General features: G+C 37.5%; 1 protein-coding gene across 9 annotated transcripts in view; it reads left to right on the plus strand.

The window, feature by feature from the left end:
* Positions 1-17,437, plus strand: part of LOC104362450 (SPHK1 interactor, AKAP domain containing) — a 74,306-nt gene that overhangs the window by 38,210 nt on the left and 18,659 nt on the right. For all 9 annotated transcript variants that reach the window (XM_033005404.2, XM_033005406.2, XM_033005403.2 and 6 more), the window contains exons 4-5: positions 13,558-13,617; positions 16,875-17,009. In XM_033005404.2, coding sequence (XP_032861295.2) covers positions 13,558-13,617; positions 16,875-17,009 — 195 coding nt within the window. The remainder of the gene's footprint in view (positions 1-13,557; positions 13,618-16,874; positions 17,010-17,437) is intronic.

The raw sequence follows: 17,437 nt of genomic DNA on the forward strand, positions 1-17,437 counted from the left end.
AGATCCAATCCAATCCTCGACTGGATGCCAGGATTTCTCATCTCTTTGCTCTTCTGCAAAAAACCTGGGAGCTACAAAAGCCCTGACTTTAATCATCACTGTAGGAGCTTCCAGACCCCTTCCAGTAATATAAGTGCAATTTAGAGGTGATGCCACAGAAAGCATGTCAGGGAGCCTTACAGTCCCGTCTGCACCACTGCTCTGGACCTACAGGTGTAAGAGGACCATGAAGAAAGCAGATGTTGTCCTGGTAGAAGCTTGCCTAGGGTAAGAAGAAAGTTCAGACCTGAAAATCTTTTTTGATTTCCAGTTTCATCATTTCAGATATGAGAAATTGAAAGTTAGGAGATTCTTGCTTTATTTAAGGGGTTTCCTCTAAACCCCTCAAAAGTGTTATTCAGGTATTTTTGCTCCAACCACATATACAAATAAGTATATGTGGAATGAACAACTCATTTTTATAAGGTTCAGGCCTTAAAAATGGTAATGATAAAGCTAATAATCCAACAGACTCACAGACAGAAAGATCTTTATTTCTGTTTCCTGCTATTTAACTTAGTAAAAAAAATCCATGATTTTAGCAGCTGTGTAGTCTGGCTCTGGGAGTATAGAACTGAGAATGCATGAGTATGCAATACAGGTACTTCTGTCTGACATGCAGGGATTAGGGGTGGTTTCAGTAATTCTGATGCAGTGACCATCTCCTCCAGATTCCAGCAGAAGATGTTGAACTGAAATATTCCATGCTCTTTTTAACTGGTGGCATGCATATGTGAATAGTCATATTTTTATAAGTAATCTTTCTAAACATTTGGGAAGAATCAGTATCAAATCAATGAAAATGGGGTTTCCCAGTTAAAATCACTTTATGTATTATGAACAGTTTAAAGAATTTCCCAGCTTCCTTTTTAAATTGTGTATTTGGGTAAGATAAGTCCTTCCCCCCACCCCTTTTCCCCCGCCCCGCACCCAAAAGGTGCTTAAGTGCTTAAAGAACTTTGTGAGAGGAAAGTAGCTATCTTTACTATTTCATAGTGGACTCTGGAAATCAATAGATCGGACTTCACCTGGGCCAAAACCTAAATATGTCAAAACCTACATGTAATTAGGCAAAACATTGTCCCAAAGCAGCTGTGCGCATAAAAATAATTCAACAAACTAGTTGAATTCAATTTAAATTAGTTTGATTAAATATTTTTTTAAGAATCAAGAGAATACCTAGGATTACAGCCTCAGTAAAGAAGCATAATTACAGTTTCTGGTTGCCTGTTTACCAACATAAATCATTTTGGGCTCAACCAAGAGCAACGAAAGAGCAAATTCAAGTTGAGGAGAGAGCAAATAAAGGAGAATTGGGACAAAAAGGAAATTTCAAAGTTCAGTTAAGGCTTTCTGTCTAATTATTCAGTGGCATTTAGGGTTTTGAGAGCATATATTTAAGATGTCAAATTAACTGACTTGAAGAATTTTTTTAATGTGACTGAACAAGAAATTCTGCAAGCATGGGAGGCATGGTGATTCATGATTTCATTTTCAAAAATGTTGTGGGATCTAAGATGATGGTATCATAGAAGACACATTATTTTTAATGGATGATAACACAAAGCAGTCTTCTAAAAATAGGCAAGGGAAAGAGAGGGCAGCACCAAATTAAACCCCTACTTATGCAAAACCTACAGGCCCACTCCTTTCAGGGACACATTTGGCAACAGAGCCTCCACTGACGGCTCCAAAAGGCTTAAATAGAAAGACAGAAGAGTCCGGTTTTTTGATAGAGCCATGTCAAACAACCTCCCACAGCAACAGACTGCATCAGCAGAAGTTGACCATTGGGCTTCAGCTTTCTGCAAGCCAAATTTTAATCCCTGATGGTCTGAGGGAGGCAGGTGAGAAGAACAAAGAAGGCCAGAGGGTGGGTAGCTTTGATAAGGAGACAGACTGTTTTGCCATCAGTGCTGACAGTGGGAGGAGGAGGAACTGATGCTTCTGCCCCACCAGTGCGCTTGCGACTCCTCTGCAGTTTGCAGGGTGTGCTATCTGATGTGCTTGACATGCCACACGAAGATACCATTCTGTGTGCTAGAAATTAGATCTTCATTTCCAATCAAGACATAGCTTATAAATACACATGGTCAGGGTCTCCCTGTAACAATCTGTAGCCACTTGAATTTGCTGGATGATATCTAACTTGACAATAGGCCAGAGGTCCCAGAGGTAGAAGTTCCTACAGGTTTCATGAATATAGAAGAAATTGGGAGATTGTAACTGCACTGGCTGAGTGTGAACTCTAACTTCCTAATGTAACAGAGAAACAAGACAAAGCCACACCTTCATAAACATTCTACTGAAGGAAAAGTGACAGTCAGATCTTACACCTCAAGATGCTGAAAAGTTAACCTTGAAGTGTTAGTACATAGGTAAGCAGGCTTTTCTAATCCCCTCACTCACATAGCTAATCAGAAAATCAGCTGTTTTCCAGACTACTTCATAAGCACACAAACATGTAATATTTCTTCTTTTTCAAGTAATCTTGCTGCTTCAGAACTCTACCTATTTATAACCTGTCTAACAGCTGGGGCAGGGCTGCCCTGGAATTTGTAAAGTACATGCGAGCAGACAGATGCTATGCAAGTCTCCTTCAGCAGAAACAGAGGTCAGTCCCTAAAGGTTTAGTTTAAGACTGAAGCCTTTGGCAACCATATGTAATCTTTCTTATAGAGTTTTGTTTAGAAATTATGAAAAGAGAGATTACTAAACCATATCAGGAACAAAGCTCACAGTAAAAAAGACAGCTGGTGAAGTTAGGCAAGTAGCCTTTTGTCTGAAACATACTCTTAAAGAGGGCACACACAAAGCAGAGGGCATCACTGCTGTTCTGGGCTAATCCTCAACTCTGATAAGACTGGCACTGACATTTCTGTTTTTCTGCTTTCATGTTGTTGTTTTCCTATTAGTTTGTGTCTTATCTTCATTGGCCTTTGTGTAACTGAACTAATGTAGGTTAGTAGATTTAAGGCTGTATTTAGAAATTGTGAATTGCTAAATTTAAAGGCTACGCCATGTGTTGTAAATTCAGTGTTTAGAACAGAGAATGTTATATTCTGAATTGCAAACCACTAGGTAGTTGCTAAGAGTTTGTTTTATGTGGAAAAAGTCTCTAAAGAACAAACTAGGTCAGTCACAGTGTAAGTGGAGTTTTTTATTTGTACTTTAAATTAATCTGGAGATTTCGACAGGGTGACTCTGTTAGACATTGACAATAAAGTACATGGGGCTAAAAACATTGTCACCAAAATGTGTCCATTATAAAGCTGTGACTTCTGTTGTTTGTAACATTGGTCAGCTGTAGCTGGATTTTTTTGTGTGCTAAATGCAAACACTGTTAAGGGAAGGATGAAGCTTTCCTTTTCAGAGAAGAAAACTTGATGGTCTTGGTTTAAAAATTTAATCTCATGACCAAAGAAGCAGCACTTGGGCCGGGATGGGCTTGGTGGGGAGATGAGTGAGTTTAGGGCATTATCCTGATCAGTTAGATTTTACAAACCCAATTTTTTTTCTTAATGTGTATATTGATGCATATTTATCATACAGCTGAGCTTAGTCAAAACCCATCATCAGGCCTGTGTGTTTCCTTCCTTAGTTCCAACCTTATTTTCTCAAAAGCAGAGAGAACTTACAGAATGGTGTGCTTTTACTACAGAAGGATCTCACTAACCAGTGGAGCAAAGGGGCCTGGTTTTAATCTAGAGACAATAGTTTCTGATTCACTGGATCCAGTCCTGAAATCCTTTCCACAGAAGGCTTTGAGTAGAGATTTATCAGGACACATGATTCAGGAGAAACACTGACAACCATGGAGCTGCTGATTTTTTCTGCTGCTCTGCACAGTACCTTCCCATTCTCCCAGTATTCCCCATTCCTTTTGCCCTCACTGTAGTCTAGAATGAAGGTACCTAAGTCCAGGGGACAGTGATACATAGCACATCTGCCCCATGGTGTGAAAGACAGTATAAAAATAAGAAACGTGGTCTAAACTGTTATGCACACTAACATTATACTACAAAAGGGGGAAAAAACTCATATTGGGTAAAATAATGAAGTGATGAACATTATTGAGTAGTAGGGGCAAGTAAGAAAGAACTAACTTGATCAGTTTAAAAAAAAAAAAAAAAAAACAAACATTTTTCCAGATATTGTTGCTTTAGCTTCTGATATAATGGCTTATATCTGGTTGTATGACACACAATTTACTCTTTCTATGCAGCTGATAGATATACTTTAGTAATACCTGCTCGTTCATACACCCCAGAGACCTGGAGTGGGTAGAACTTGAGACCAATCATATTCTCAGAGTCACTGCTATGGAATATTTTCAGTTGACATCTTTGTTTAAATTGTATTTTTAAATTAGGCTTAGCAGCATTTACTTCCTCATCTTTCTCAAATACTAAAAATGCCTGTAGAGCCCTATAGAACTGTCTGACATGCACAGATAAACAGAATGGATTTAAGTACTTATAACTTTTTAATCTCCTCCTTTTGCTTCTACATGACATACAAATGCCTTCGGGAAAAATAATTGATTTTTATAGCAGTTTTGAGCAACACTGTACCAAATGAGACTATCTAGGTGTGTTAAAAAAAAATAGTAAAGAAATACACAACTGTCCTAGAAATCTGAACATTCATTTAGTAATGCACCATCAATGTTCTCTTCTCCATGTATCCAACATCATAAAAATTCCCTGCTTCAGTTGCTTATAAGATTAAAGAATGCATCTGTTAGGCTCTGTAGACAACAGGCAGTTACATTTCTTGGCTTACCAAGACTGGCCTGGGCAGAGACTGACAAGACAATTGGAATTCAGGGCTGCAGGGAGTCAGTCTTTCACCTTGGTTTCACTGCTAAGTAGCTCAACTTTCCAAGCCATTAAATATTTTATATTATTTGGTGCAGTTATTTAGCAAAGTCCAGCCTATAGCTAACCACAACAGTTAAAACTTCACAGCATTTTGACAACAGAAAGTCCCAACATTTCTATGAAATCTTTTCCCTGGAAGTGTCTAAAATTTTGAAATACTGTTTTATAAAGTTTTACCTTTGTCTTTCTGGAGCAGCCTGGTCACTGACACATTGCTCCAGACTGTGCTGATATTTGGGTAGCAGTCATCGGCCTGTGCTGCTGAGCAGGAGATCAAAGGATGCAGGAAAAGGGGAAGAAGCAGGACTGGCTTCTATGCAACCCACAAACTGATCTCAGGTTCATACTTATTATTTTGCTCAGGAACAAATCCTCCTTGAAAATAACATCCCCTTCAACAGTCTGATGGAACCATAATTTTTCCATACCAAGAATCTTCAAAGACAGGAAATGGAAAAAGACAAGATTAACTTGAACTAAGCTAAATGATGGTATCAGCTATGGTTTATTGATTTATATTTATCATTGTTTTATTTGGACTGGCCTTGAAATCAGATTTATCAGCTTTATTAACTGTCACAGTTATATTATCTAGTCCTCTGAGATTCTGCTTGACATTTAAATGGGTACAGAAAGAAAGAAAATAAATAATCATAAGGCCTAGCAAAAAAATTTAAGAAGACTAATGCAGGCACATAAGGTTTTACAGAAATGTCCATTAACTTTGTAGTCTTGCACAAGCAGTAATACTTTCTATTCATTCTGCAACAAGAACTACTTTTGACTCCAGTCTGTAAATTAAAATGTTAACAGATAAACATAAACTTTTTAATAGTACCAACAGGCAGAGGGTAGAAATATTAGGCTGGATGTTGATTTTGGCCTTGATGGATGAAGAATTATTTCTGTGAAGTATGTTTTACACCCAACATGTGCATGAATTTTCCCAAGACCTCAAATTTCTGAAGCTGCAATGTAGGGAGACTTCTATCCTCCAAAGCATGAGTCACAGTAAAAATCTGATAGCAGATTTTCAGCACATGAAACAGAATTATATTCTACAAACTGTACTGAGAGGTGCAGACATATTGGCCTCAGGTGTCAGTTATGAAATTTTTCTTACACTAAGTAATTGTGGTGAAATGACTAAAACCAGAAGTTTTTCAAAAATTCACACAAGCTGCCTCCTTTCGCTTAAGTCTAGATGTTAAAAAAATTCCTAGGATCTCCAAAATTATGAGGTAGTTTGTTTAATTATTAGCTAAAGGGCAATCTCACCTGACATTTATTTAGAAATCATAATTTTACAGCTATTTTGTTTATTTCTAAAAAAAATAATAAATAAATGGCACTTGAAACTATTGAGATTATAAAACTCAATAACCTGCAAATTTAAAGAACAGAGAGGTCAATAATTATGGGTCCTAACAGGCAGGCTAAATATATATATATATATACACACACGCACATACATATATATATATATATCACAAGAAGTCCGGGAGTTTTTATTTAGTCTTTATCACATTAGCATAAATAATTCAAGTGAAAATAAATGCAAGGTTCTTTTTGGGAGCTTTGCAGATCAGCATTTTGATAACCATCAAAACAAATTATCTTGTCATACAGACAGGAAAAACAGATGGCTGCATTGCTAGAATCTGCTAGAAAAGGCATTTTATGCTATCCTAATAGAAGTCAAAAATATGTGAATGTCGCTGGTCATTTTCAAAGAGACAAAGCTCACAGAAAATTTCTGCAGAAAATATGGCATGTTGCCAACTCCTTTGATATATTCTGGGGGTTACAATTTTCTTTGTCTCAGATGCATGGAGTAAATCAATACTTTTTCCTAGGGCTTTCGCTGACTTCAGCTCCTAAAGGAGCGTGACATGCAGCTATACGTTATATGAAGCAGACATTTACCATTCCAGTGATGCTTTGGAATAGCTATATTTGGTTATTGTGCTGTGGGGAAATTACGATGAGGTAAACTATCTCTCTAAAGCCAGGAGATTCTGACTCTGGTCTAATAAAAGTTTAGAGCAACTGTATTGTTTTCCTGCTTTTGCACACATGAAATTAGGATGAGAATAAGGCTCAGAATTCCAAAACTGCCATCCCATCACAGAGTTATTGCTGAGAGCAGAAATGAATGAGGTCAGACACTCCATTAAATCCTTAAAAACAACTGTCATAGCAATCATAGTTGCTGTAAGATTTCACGACCCTCTTCACTAACTGTATCTTCAAAGTTCTACATTTAACAAAAGGGATAAAGTGTTAAGTAGCATAAAAGCATACAATACACATTCTGAGAATAAACAATATCTGCCCAAAATATAGAAGAGGGGAAAAACACAGAAGTAAATTCCAAGCCTTTAATTTCTCAAAGGATAGTGCTAAATAATCAGAACCTCACTGCATTAATGTAAGATGCATGTTACATTGGGCAAGTGAAGACACAAACAGGCACAGTCAGATACATACTAATTTAAAAGTCATGTTGTGAGAGTTTCATACCTGCACCACCCAAACCAGGACAGAGAGGAGACAGCTGGCTGCCCTGACATACAGCTACCTTCCTGCTCCCACCACTGGCCTCTGTCAGCAACAGATGCTGACATCTAAAGTGAACAAAATAACTACTGAGTGTCATCAGGAAAAGCCTAAAGTGCAAGGAACAGCACAGTTTGCACTTGCCTTTCCTGCTGTGAAGATACAGTTCTTTGTTCTTGAGGGCTGCATTCTCATCAGCACTTTGGCTGGTTTTATATACAAAACTAAAATCAGTCTTGGGCTCACCAGTCACTCAGCCTTCCTAGGCCACACAGTCATATCCCGCACATCCTCAAGTGTTTAAACTATGTTTTTTCTTTGCACCCAGGAACCACCTGCTCAGAATTATTTTCTCCTGAGATCCCTCCTGGAGCTAATGATCTTTTCCACTTCTGCTTGTAGAAAGTTAAGCAAAAATTCTATGAGCAGATTACAGTGCAGTCCCAAACCAGTTATTTCCTCTAACTCTCTCCTGGGATCTCTGAATTGGCACCTTGAATGTCTAAATATACTTGGTGTCGTGACAGAAGACAAGAGAGAGGACAGAGAAAACAGAGCAGCACAGACCTGGGACATAAAGGCCTTACAAGCTCAGTTTCCAGACAGCATTTATATACTGACATACCAACCAGGTACAATTCTCCTGTAAATCCAAATACATACACAGAAGTTTAGCTTATACTGAGGTATATGGCACCAAACCTGGCCTGCTAGTGACACCAAGGCCAAAGCTGACGAGGATCAGCTGTACAGATACAGTGGCAGAGTAATAGGGGCGAAGTGGTTTGTGCCACCTGAATGTTGTCCTGCCACCATTTTTGCATTTTGATACCATCTTTACTGCATGGTTGTAATCCAGACTGACATAGATTGGAAACAAAGAAACCATGTTTAAGAGTGTCCTTTAGGTTATGAAGTCATAAACTCAGATGTTAGGAAACAGCAGACACACAGTTCTCTGCTTCTTCATAATTCTGCACCTTTTTTTCAGTCTTCCTGTTCATTGAATCAGGCAGAGATATTGTACTGCACAAATGTGGGCATATGAGGCAGAATTAAGGTTGCACAAGCCATCTGTATATAGTTCTAATTTTCAACTCTTGTCTCTTCAGTTTAAATTCCTTTCTTTTAAAACAGAAATTGAAATTTATTTGGGAGGATGGTATGTCATGCATATGGATTTGGATTTTATGGGTGAAAAAATAAACACCTCCTGCAGCACTTTAAACAAGTGTTGATCACAGTCCTTTACAGCACAGAACACAAGACTATGGCTCTCAATTCACTTCGTAGAGTAATTATATCAGTTAGGTGCAAGGGACAGCTTTTGTCCCAGTGAGAGGGAAGAATATAATGGATTTTCAGTTCAGCTTCTTCCCTAAGAAGCAGCTGGAAGAAGTCATGCTTCATGGGGGAAAAAGGACCAAGCATCTCAAAGCTGTTTCTCATCTCAAAAGCTGCTAGCAGCTCCTGGACATTACAGCACTGTGCAAGAAGCTACTACTGTTGTGGCAGGATGAGCCCAGCCTTCAAACATCTCTGCTGAGTTAGTATTTTGACATAGAAAAGGATTGGAAAACAAACAGATTTTCTTCTTAATTTTTTTTTTTTTTTTGAATACTATCTTAATAAAAACCCCACAAGCTAGGGCTCATTTTAATCTCACCAAAAGGTATAAGATAGTTCATAGGACAAAGAAAAAGCCTTTCTTTACTGTCAGGCATTGATACAAACAATAGAAAGAGGCATTAGCACTTCCCAAAACAGAAATATTAGTTTGTCAATCTCTTATCTGGGACAAACAGTACAGAACTGAAATAGACTTCACCCTAGAACAGACACTTAGGAAAAATACAGGTTGTTTTTTTTTCTAATTATTGTTTTTAGTATTATACCTCTGAGACAATGTTTCTTTCTTACCACCTTACCATTTTTTATCTAGAGAATATTAAAATGCTAGCAATACCAACCTTGGTTAATATAAGCTAAAACGAAAGAAATAACAAAAAAATAGACAATAATATATTTCTTTGTTTGTCATTTAGCTGTTTGCCAGCATCAGTACTCTGAAAAAAAAACCTGAAATTGCTTCGCTCTTCTGAAGTGAGAACAGTGTTATGCTTTTAGTGATTCCCTGAGGCTGTCTATCAATGTTGCAAATATATTGTGTGTATAGTGCATTATATCCTTAAGTGCTTTATAAACAAATTTCTTAACATGTAGTTATTTTAAGAAGTAATAGTTTTAATTTGCAGACAGTAGATGCTGAGGTGTCTGCATAGTTTCTACACCACCTGAAGAGTAGATTTCAGGACTTGAAATTGTTGATCTAGAGAATTTATTCCATACAGCTCTTACCAGTCACAGAAATTATCAAGCAAAATAGGGAAAAAAAAAAAAAAAAAAAAAAAAAAAGTTTCTCTATTAGGTTTTTCTATAATCCTGGAAAGTAAAGGCTTCTTCAAGATCAAAGCTCAGCAAATCTGTCTGGTACTGTCCTAGTAGAAATGCTTGGAGAGTTTTAGGAAGAGGAGGCTTGGGGGTCAGACCCCAATTGTGTTATTCAAGTGCAAGAATCTCCATAGTAAAAGGGTTTCTACTTACCATGTGATCAATGTGTTAAATGGTTTCTGGATATGTAGCATACTGCTTTCTGCACGTATTGAGACTAGATTTGAGTGCAGTGGTACATGTTCACCAAAAGAAAAGTATTGTTCTCACTTGAGCAAGCAGGTTTTCTACACTGAAAACACTACTGAACCAAAAGTAAATATTAGCACCTAACAGGGAAGTTGTAGGTGACTATCTCACTATGTAAAGCCAGAATTTGATTGGTAGGGTTTTTTTTTCCTCTTTGTATTATATAACAACATTTAAATGTTGTTGGTTTCTCCCCCCAAAATAAATATTTCCTAAGCCAGAAAAAAAAAAAAAAAAAAAAGGCAATATCTTGACGTTTCTGCATGGTTTCCAGAGTAGCTCAATATGAGTGGACAGCAGACACATTTTGTAAGTGAAAAGACGTTTGTGGGAAGACAAGGGTGTGAAGTTTAAAGAAGTAAATGGGAAAGGATTGACATTTAAAGATAGTACAGTTTGGACAAGGTTAGGTTCTAGTTAAACTAGGCTAAAATCCATCAACCTGCATCTGATCCAAAGGAAAAAAGTCAGAATTAAACTGAGGTTAACAAATGCTGCCCTGACCTTGGCTCTTTCTTCATAATCTATACAATATTTTGCTCCTACAGATTATGAATTATTTTGTAGTGTTGTTTTGCCTTGTTTTGATGGAAGTGTCCCTGATATTTACTAGAAGTTCATCAAGCAGTGCAAACTAGTGAAAGATTAAATATGATATTATATAAGCAGAAAACAATGAGAGATTTTTCAGATGGGATCTTTTACTCTTTGAACACCTCTAGTGAAGTATCTCCAAGGAAACTATCCTCACAGTGAACTTCCTAGAAGGGAACAGTAATGCAGAGCCTGGCAGGATGGAGTTGTAAAATTAATTTAGGATTATAGTAACCATCTAGTCCCACCCTCTGCTCAAAGCAGGGCTCATCTCAAAGCAAACAGCAAAACAGAAAAAGTGAGTTCTTCAGTGTCTTTCACCAGTGCAAAACTATTTTTGTGTGAAAGTTAGCTATAATTAAAACTGCAAAATCCACAGAGCAGAAAAATGCTAAGAGACTGCATTGGCAGTGTAATAAATCAATGTCAATGAAATTTGACGAGTGTATTTGGAAACTGGATCCACTTCTTCTGTAGGTTTTAAGTTCATTGGGATCTCAAAATAAAATTAAAAAAAAAATAAAAATAGATGAAAGAAATAGCATATGACTTTAAATAATAGATATTCCTGCTTATACTGTTATTTCTACTAATGAGGCATTAGTGAGTTATATAACATTCATGCCACATGAAATAGAGATGATGATTTTTTAGCTACTCAGAAAGGGCATACCTTTAGGATGGTAGTAGTGCCAGCGTATAACACAGCAAAGACATGTACTATTGTACCAACACAGAGGTAGCAAACAACAAAACAGGATTTACCAGAGAGTCAAGTGTTTGGCTGGCGTGCACATGCCGACACAACTGCTCCTATGCAGCTTTTTCACAAAGCTTTCACACTGAACCCAGTGCAAAACTAGAGCGTACCACCTCACCCAGCATGGGGGCTTGGGAACAGAGCTCCTAAGTAACAGCCCTACCTTCAGTACAGTTGTGAACACACTTGTGCGGACTAGAAACCGGATCCATGCCTTCCAGCACTCCTCCCTAGTTGCCAAATTGATGGTCACCTAAGCAAATGCACCTCTGTGCACCTGCGGACTCATAACCACACATCACTGCAGGCACTAGGCAAGTACGCGTGAGAATCAAGGGCTTAATTTTCTAATGCTTTGTAATAACTACCTATTGCTGATATGTAAAATGCCTACATGTAAAATCCCAGTGGAAATTAAGAAAACATATTGTCTGTATAATTAACTGTAACATGTTTAGGACATTCCATAACTACCACATTATATTGCTAGAGGATAATTTTTAACAGTTTATAATTAGAAATTTTTATAATTATTTCTTAAAAGTTAGCCAGCCATAAAATGCAGACAGTTGCATGTCTTGATTGTTGACACTGTCAGGAAGAGAAATATTTTTCCTAAAATTCTAAAAATGTTAGAAAATATGTTTTTAAGTTCATACAAAGATACCATTAAACAATTTAAAAGGGCAAAAAGCTTTCTTTCTCAGTGGGGTTTTTTTGGTTTACAGTGGGAGGTCTGGCTGGATCTTTCCATCTGCTGTGCTGGCTGTTACTGCAGATGGTCATAATCTGTACATATGGTATGTTCATATATAAACTGAAATTGATGTTGTCTTGGGGTAAAAGCAGGCACACAACAGGAGCTCGGATGCCAAACACAATAATATAGGTGAAAGGGATTAATTTACAGCATTTTTTTTTTCTAGGGAAAATTTACATAGAATAAGGGAAATTGCTGGAAAAGGAGGAAAAAAAAAAAAAAAAAAAATCACTCATCTCTCAGAATGTAAATTCCAGATCTGCAATTTATTTGGAATCAGGTGTTGGCTGTAGCTCAGCGCTGAGCCTGTGCCAGGTTTTGGTTTACATCAAGACAACACCAAACTCTCACAAACTTCTAAAGAGATATCCACAGCACTCAGAAGTAGGACAGTCAGCCTAGCTTTGGAGTTCCTGCTTCTAACTCAGAATAAAGCTGGAGGAAGTATTTTCTTATTTCTGAAAATTAGTAAAAGGCCTTCCAGTCATATAAAAGAAAAAAAAAAAAAGTGTAAGTGTTCGGAAATGAAATGGTCTTTAGATCTAAAATTTCTGTTTAAGTCAATGTCGCTACCATTAAATGACTGCTGAATCATAACGATCAAAGAAGAGGCAAAAGACCTTGTCATTAAAAGTACTTTCCTCTGAATCACATGTAAACTTACTAGATAGTAAGCTGCCTGGTTAGCACTGCTGAAAACTTCTGCTTGCACATTGGTTCATGAACCAAGGTTAAAAAAATGTTATTTCCATAAAGTCTTAAACTTCTACTTAGGAAGTTTGGAAAGTTAGGAAAAAACACTACAATTACAATATTTATGTGATGTGGAGAAAACTCTGAAAGCAACTCACAATATATGCATATATCAATACTTGCACTTATGAAACATTTAGCAACAAGTCCCTGAAAAGAAGAAATCATTGGAAAAGACATTAAGAGTTTCTCTGATATACAAATGCATTTTTTAACATTTCCTCTATCTTTTCTAATATCATCTGTATTAAAGTTCTTTGACAACATTTGCCTATTCATCAGAAAAGCTATTTGTCAGAGCGGATAAAGCCATGATGCTTAGTTTTGTTCCTTTTTTCTCTTTTCTACTCTGCTATTCTCTTTGTTGACCTTTCAACCTTTCTTATTCTAGGAAAAGACTTCATATATTCAGCTACAAGGCTAGAGAAGGAACATATATGGACTTTTAAAAGATTGCTGCCATTAATATGACTTCATAAGTTACTGTTTCTTTTTCTTTCTTATTACAGGTTTGTTTTGTGAATTTAGATGCAAACAGAGATGATTGCAGCGATGAGCAAGTGAAACAGGTAACAGTTTAGGACTTAGTAGCGTGCACAGTGGGTCTAGGCAGGTACACCAGGACGCTCCAATACAAACCCAGGTCAAAATTCTATGGACAAATCAAAGCCAGCCCTAGATTTTAAGTCTTACAGAAAACAATGCATCAGGAATCTAAAGTTATCTCAACACCAGGCCATATTTTATAGCTTTCCTTACTCCCATCCCAGAAAGATCTAAAGGATTGTTGCAGCCTGTGAATTCTCAGCAGTTATCATGTGAGTGGACATCTTACTCAGCCTTTTATCAGAGAAGTGAACACAAACATGTCATACATCCAATTTCTTGACATAATACTACACTAAAATAATTTCTGATGTCTCTCTCTCCTACTGCCAAAAAGCCTTTGAAAAATCTTCTACTCATTTAGATCTTGTTCAGCTGACCAGTTTTAGTGAAACCCTAGGTAGTTTGATTATGTGATCTTGAGGAAGGGTCTAGATAAAACAGAACCAAAGGAGTCGTTTACCTGTTTAACTGGAAGTGCGGACAGTAGGAAAAAAAAAGGATTTAAAAACAAAACAAAACAAAACTTGGTTATTTTACAAACACTAAGATAAAATACATTGTGATATTCTATTTAAAATATATCCTATTCCAAAAAAAACTCAAATCCGAGGAAGTCACATTTTAAAGATATGGCCTGGTGTCAGTTTTGAGTTTACATCTTCCTTTATCAGTTCATTTTCATCATCCTGGCTTGGTGCCTATGATCAACACAGCAATATGGTAGCAATATGGGGTAAGTGAAAAAAGGTAGGATCTCCTGAACAATATCCTGGGAGTTCCTCAGTAAAGCATTAGTTAGTTTGCTGAAACCACTTTTAGCTCACGAGAGGACAACCAATACTGGGAACCTTGTTGCCTCCGGCAAGTCATTCATTAGCAGGAAATGTTTTTCTATGCTGTTTTCTGCATCCCGGATCTGTAAAATTTCAGATGTCAAAAATAAATACAGCTTCTTGCAGCAGAATTATTTTTCTATTGAATCAGCAGGTTAACTGTTTAGAATAGCTCAAGAGGTTTAACTTTACTGAATCCATAGAAGCACTGGCTGTTTTCTAATAATCAGTGGTTTTGTTGTTGTTTACAGTGTTTATTAAGGGATAAAAGCTATAGCAAATCTATAGGGAAATACCAAAAGTTCTCTCTCATTCTTAAAGCTAGACACCTGTGAAAGCCAACTGAAACTAGCTTTATGCAGCTACCCTTTACAACGCATGGAGATTATATTGCTCCCTCACAAGCACAAATCACCTTTGAAAGCAGCTGCATGATTTGTATTGATCAGCCCTAGAGCAGTGGTGCATTCACTGCCCCTGCGCTTCGCACAACCTGCAGCTCTTCCTTCACAGCAGAGCCCCGCTGGCTCCCCAAAGTGCTGCACCCCGACATGTCCACAGCCGGCACTCCCCACCTGGCAGGGGCAGGACTGGTAATGGAGACACAGCAACGCCTGGCCACATTTTAGAAAGGTATTTCCTGGTGCAGAGCCAACACGTTTCTAAGCAATGACTGGAAGATGATAATTCTCTCTTAGTTTTCAGTGCAGATACTAAAAATTCACTGCTAGCACAGTTACTGTGTATTCTTCTCTAAGAGGAAGCTCGCTTGTCACGATTTTTATGTATAATATGCTGTTTCTGTAAATTGGCTCTGAGGGGTGGATTTTTATACAACATGCTGCTGTAGTGAAAGCATTACATAGAAGAATTTTAAAGATGTTAGCATAGCTGTTGTTCAGATGAAATATATAACTAATCACTAATAGGTACTGTTAGGATTTTGCATTACCCCTTGAACTTTGGAATGGGTTAAATTAGGGTTTTTTGGTGTAAAATAATCATCTTTCCAGACTTTTCCTTTTTTATTCTGAACAAAAGATAAGGCACTGAAGGAAAAGATATACACAATACCATGATTTCTTACCTAAGAAATCTGATAAAATGTGGTAATTTAGGCAGTAGAAAAATAGATGTACGTAGAGAAATGCATGTGATAAGAGAAAGGTTATAATTTGAAAAAAGAAAAGGATAATAACTTTTTTGTCCTATACTGAAATGTCAAACTGAATTGAAGCACTCAATTTAGTTATGTCAAATATAAATACTTTGCCACATTTGAAGATCAGTCTACTGAAAAGTGATTTGTTCCCCAAAATTGAATTAGGTTTGCTAAGCCAGAAAGTTTTACTCTATCTAATTCACTCTGAGGAAATATAACAGTACTGCAAGGTTATTATTTTGAAGATGAAAAGGAAAAAGTGAAGTATCTTTGAACTGCATAGTAACTACCGCATATGGCTGGGTGCCTGTGACCTGCATTCTCTTAATGGCCTTGCCATTTAATGGCCTGTGTTAGTGCACAAAAAGGAGGTGGTAGTTACTCCCTCTGTAAGGAGTCATCCTTGATTCCCTGTTCATAAAGCAAGCACAGTGAGATCCTTGGCAGAAAAGAATTGCAAGCACTCTCAGAGTAGGGATTGTCCTTTTGGTCTGGCCTTTGTACGCGAATGAGCACAGAGGTCTCCTGCACACACTGGGGACTCCTAGCAGTATCGCAGCACAAATCCCCTACGTTATATAGCATCATTGATGTTGTGACTATTGCCACTTTTGGCTCTAGCAAATACATAACAGGTAGAATCATTACAAATGAAAGGTCATGAGGGTGTCCAGTGGAACAGCGAAGAAATGCATTTGTCATCTGTTTATTAAATACTTCTGTTATTCCAGGTTTACTATTGCATCAATTTGATCAGCAATTTCCAGCTAACTTTCACTTTTGTTTCTTGCTTGTCATATGCCTAGAGGAAAACTGGAAGATTTGCCTGTTCTCATTACCATACTTACTGAATCTTTTCTGGTTTAGACAATAACAGACACAGTGCTCTCAGTCTCTTAGGAACTCACTTGTAATAGGAAGGCCAAGCATTTAGGTGCACAAATACAATCAATATGTTTAGCACATGTCAATGTAAGGGATGACAGATTGTCCTTCTGGACAGTTGTGCAGAAGCTTATACTGTCACTGTTGTCTTTCATGGTGGCTCAAAAGAAAGAATATGCATTTTAATGCTGCCAGCTCTATTTTTAATCGACTCAGAGTAGTAAGTTCAAGCTTTCTAAAGGGATGCCTATAAGTGGTATTTCATTTCGATATTTATGAATATAAATGTGCAACTCAGACTTCATTACCTGAGAGAAAAATCTCTTTCATACTACAGAGGTTGATCAGCGTCTCTCCAAATCTCCCCAAACTCATCAGTTCAATGAACGTACAGCCACCAAAGGAAAATGAAATAGTCCTGCTGAGTGGATTAGCATCAGGAAAACTTCAGGCTGATTATGAAGTTCCCCAGGTAGGAATCAAACTAATCTTTAAGATCACATCACAGCTGTGAATGATAGAAGTTGGAAAATGGAAAAAAGGAAGCTGAAAGAAAAGACCTTGCGCCAATTTACAAGACGAGTGGGAGTTCGCAAACATAAGAAATAAATCTAACAAAAGTCTGTTAAGTGGTGCTGGGGATGACACAAAGATAGGAGAAAGATCCTGCTATTCCCTCTAGATCCTGTGGTGGTCTAGGCTGCAGCTGATAACGCTTTAATCTATATTAACAGTTGATCCTTCAGGGAAGGTAGGCATTGGTGGCAGAGGTGATGCATAAACCCAGATTTCAAGATCAGCAGGAGTCAGAAGGGCAACACAAAGGGGGGGAAAGGAAAGATGTAACACATTTTCTGTGCACATAGCTAGATCAGGGTAGAGGTCCTACAGACACCCTTT

Source organism: Tyto alba, unplaced genomic scaffold, assembly GCF_018691265.1.
Source record: "Tyto alba isolate M040663 unplaced genomic scaffold, T.alba_DEE_v4.0 Super-Scaffold_10, whole genome shotgun sequence".
Taxonomy (NCBI): domain Eukaryota; kingdom Metazoa; phylum Chordata; class Aves; order Strigiformes; family Tytonidae; genus Tyto; species Tyto alba.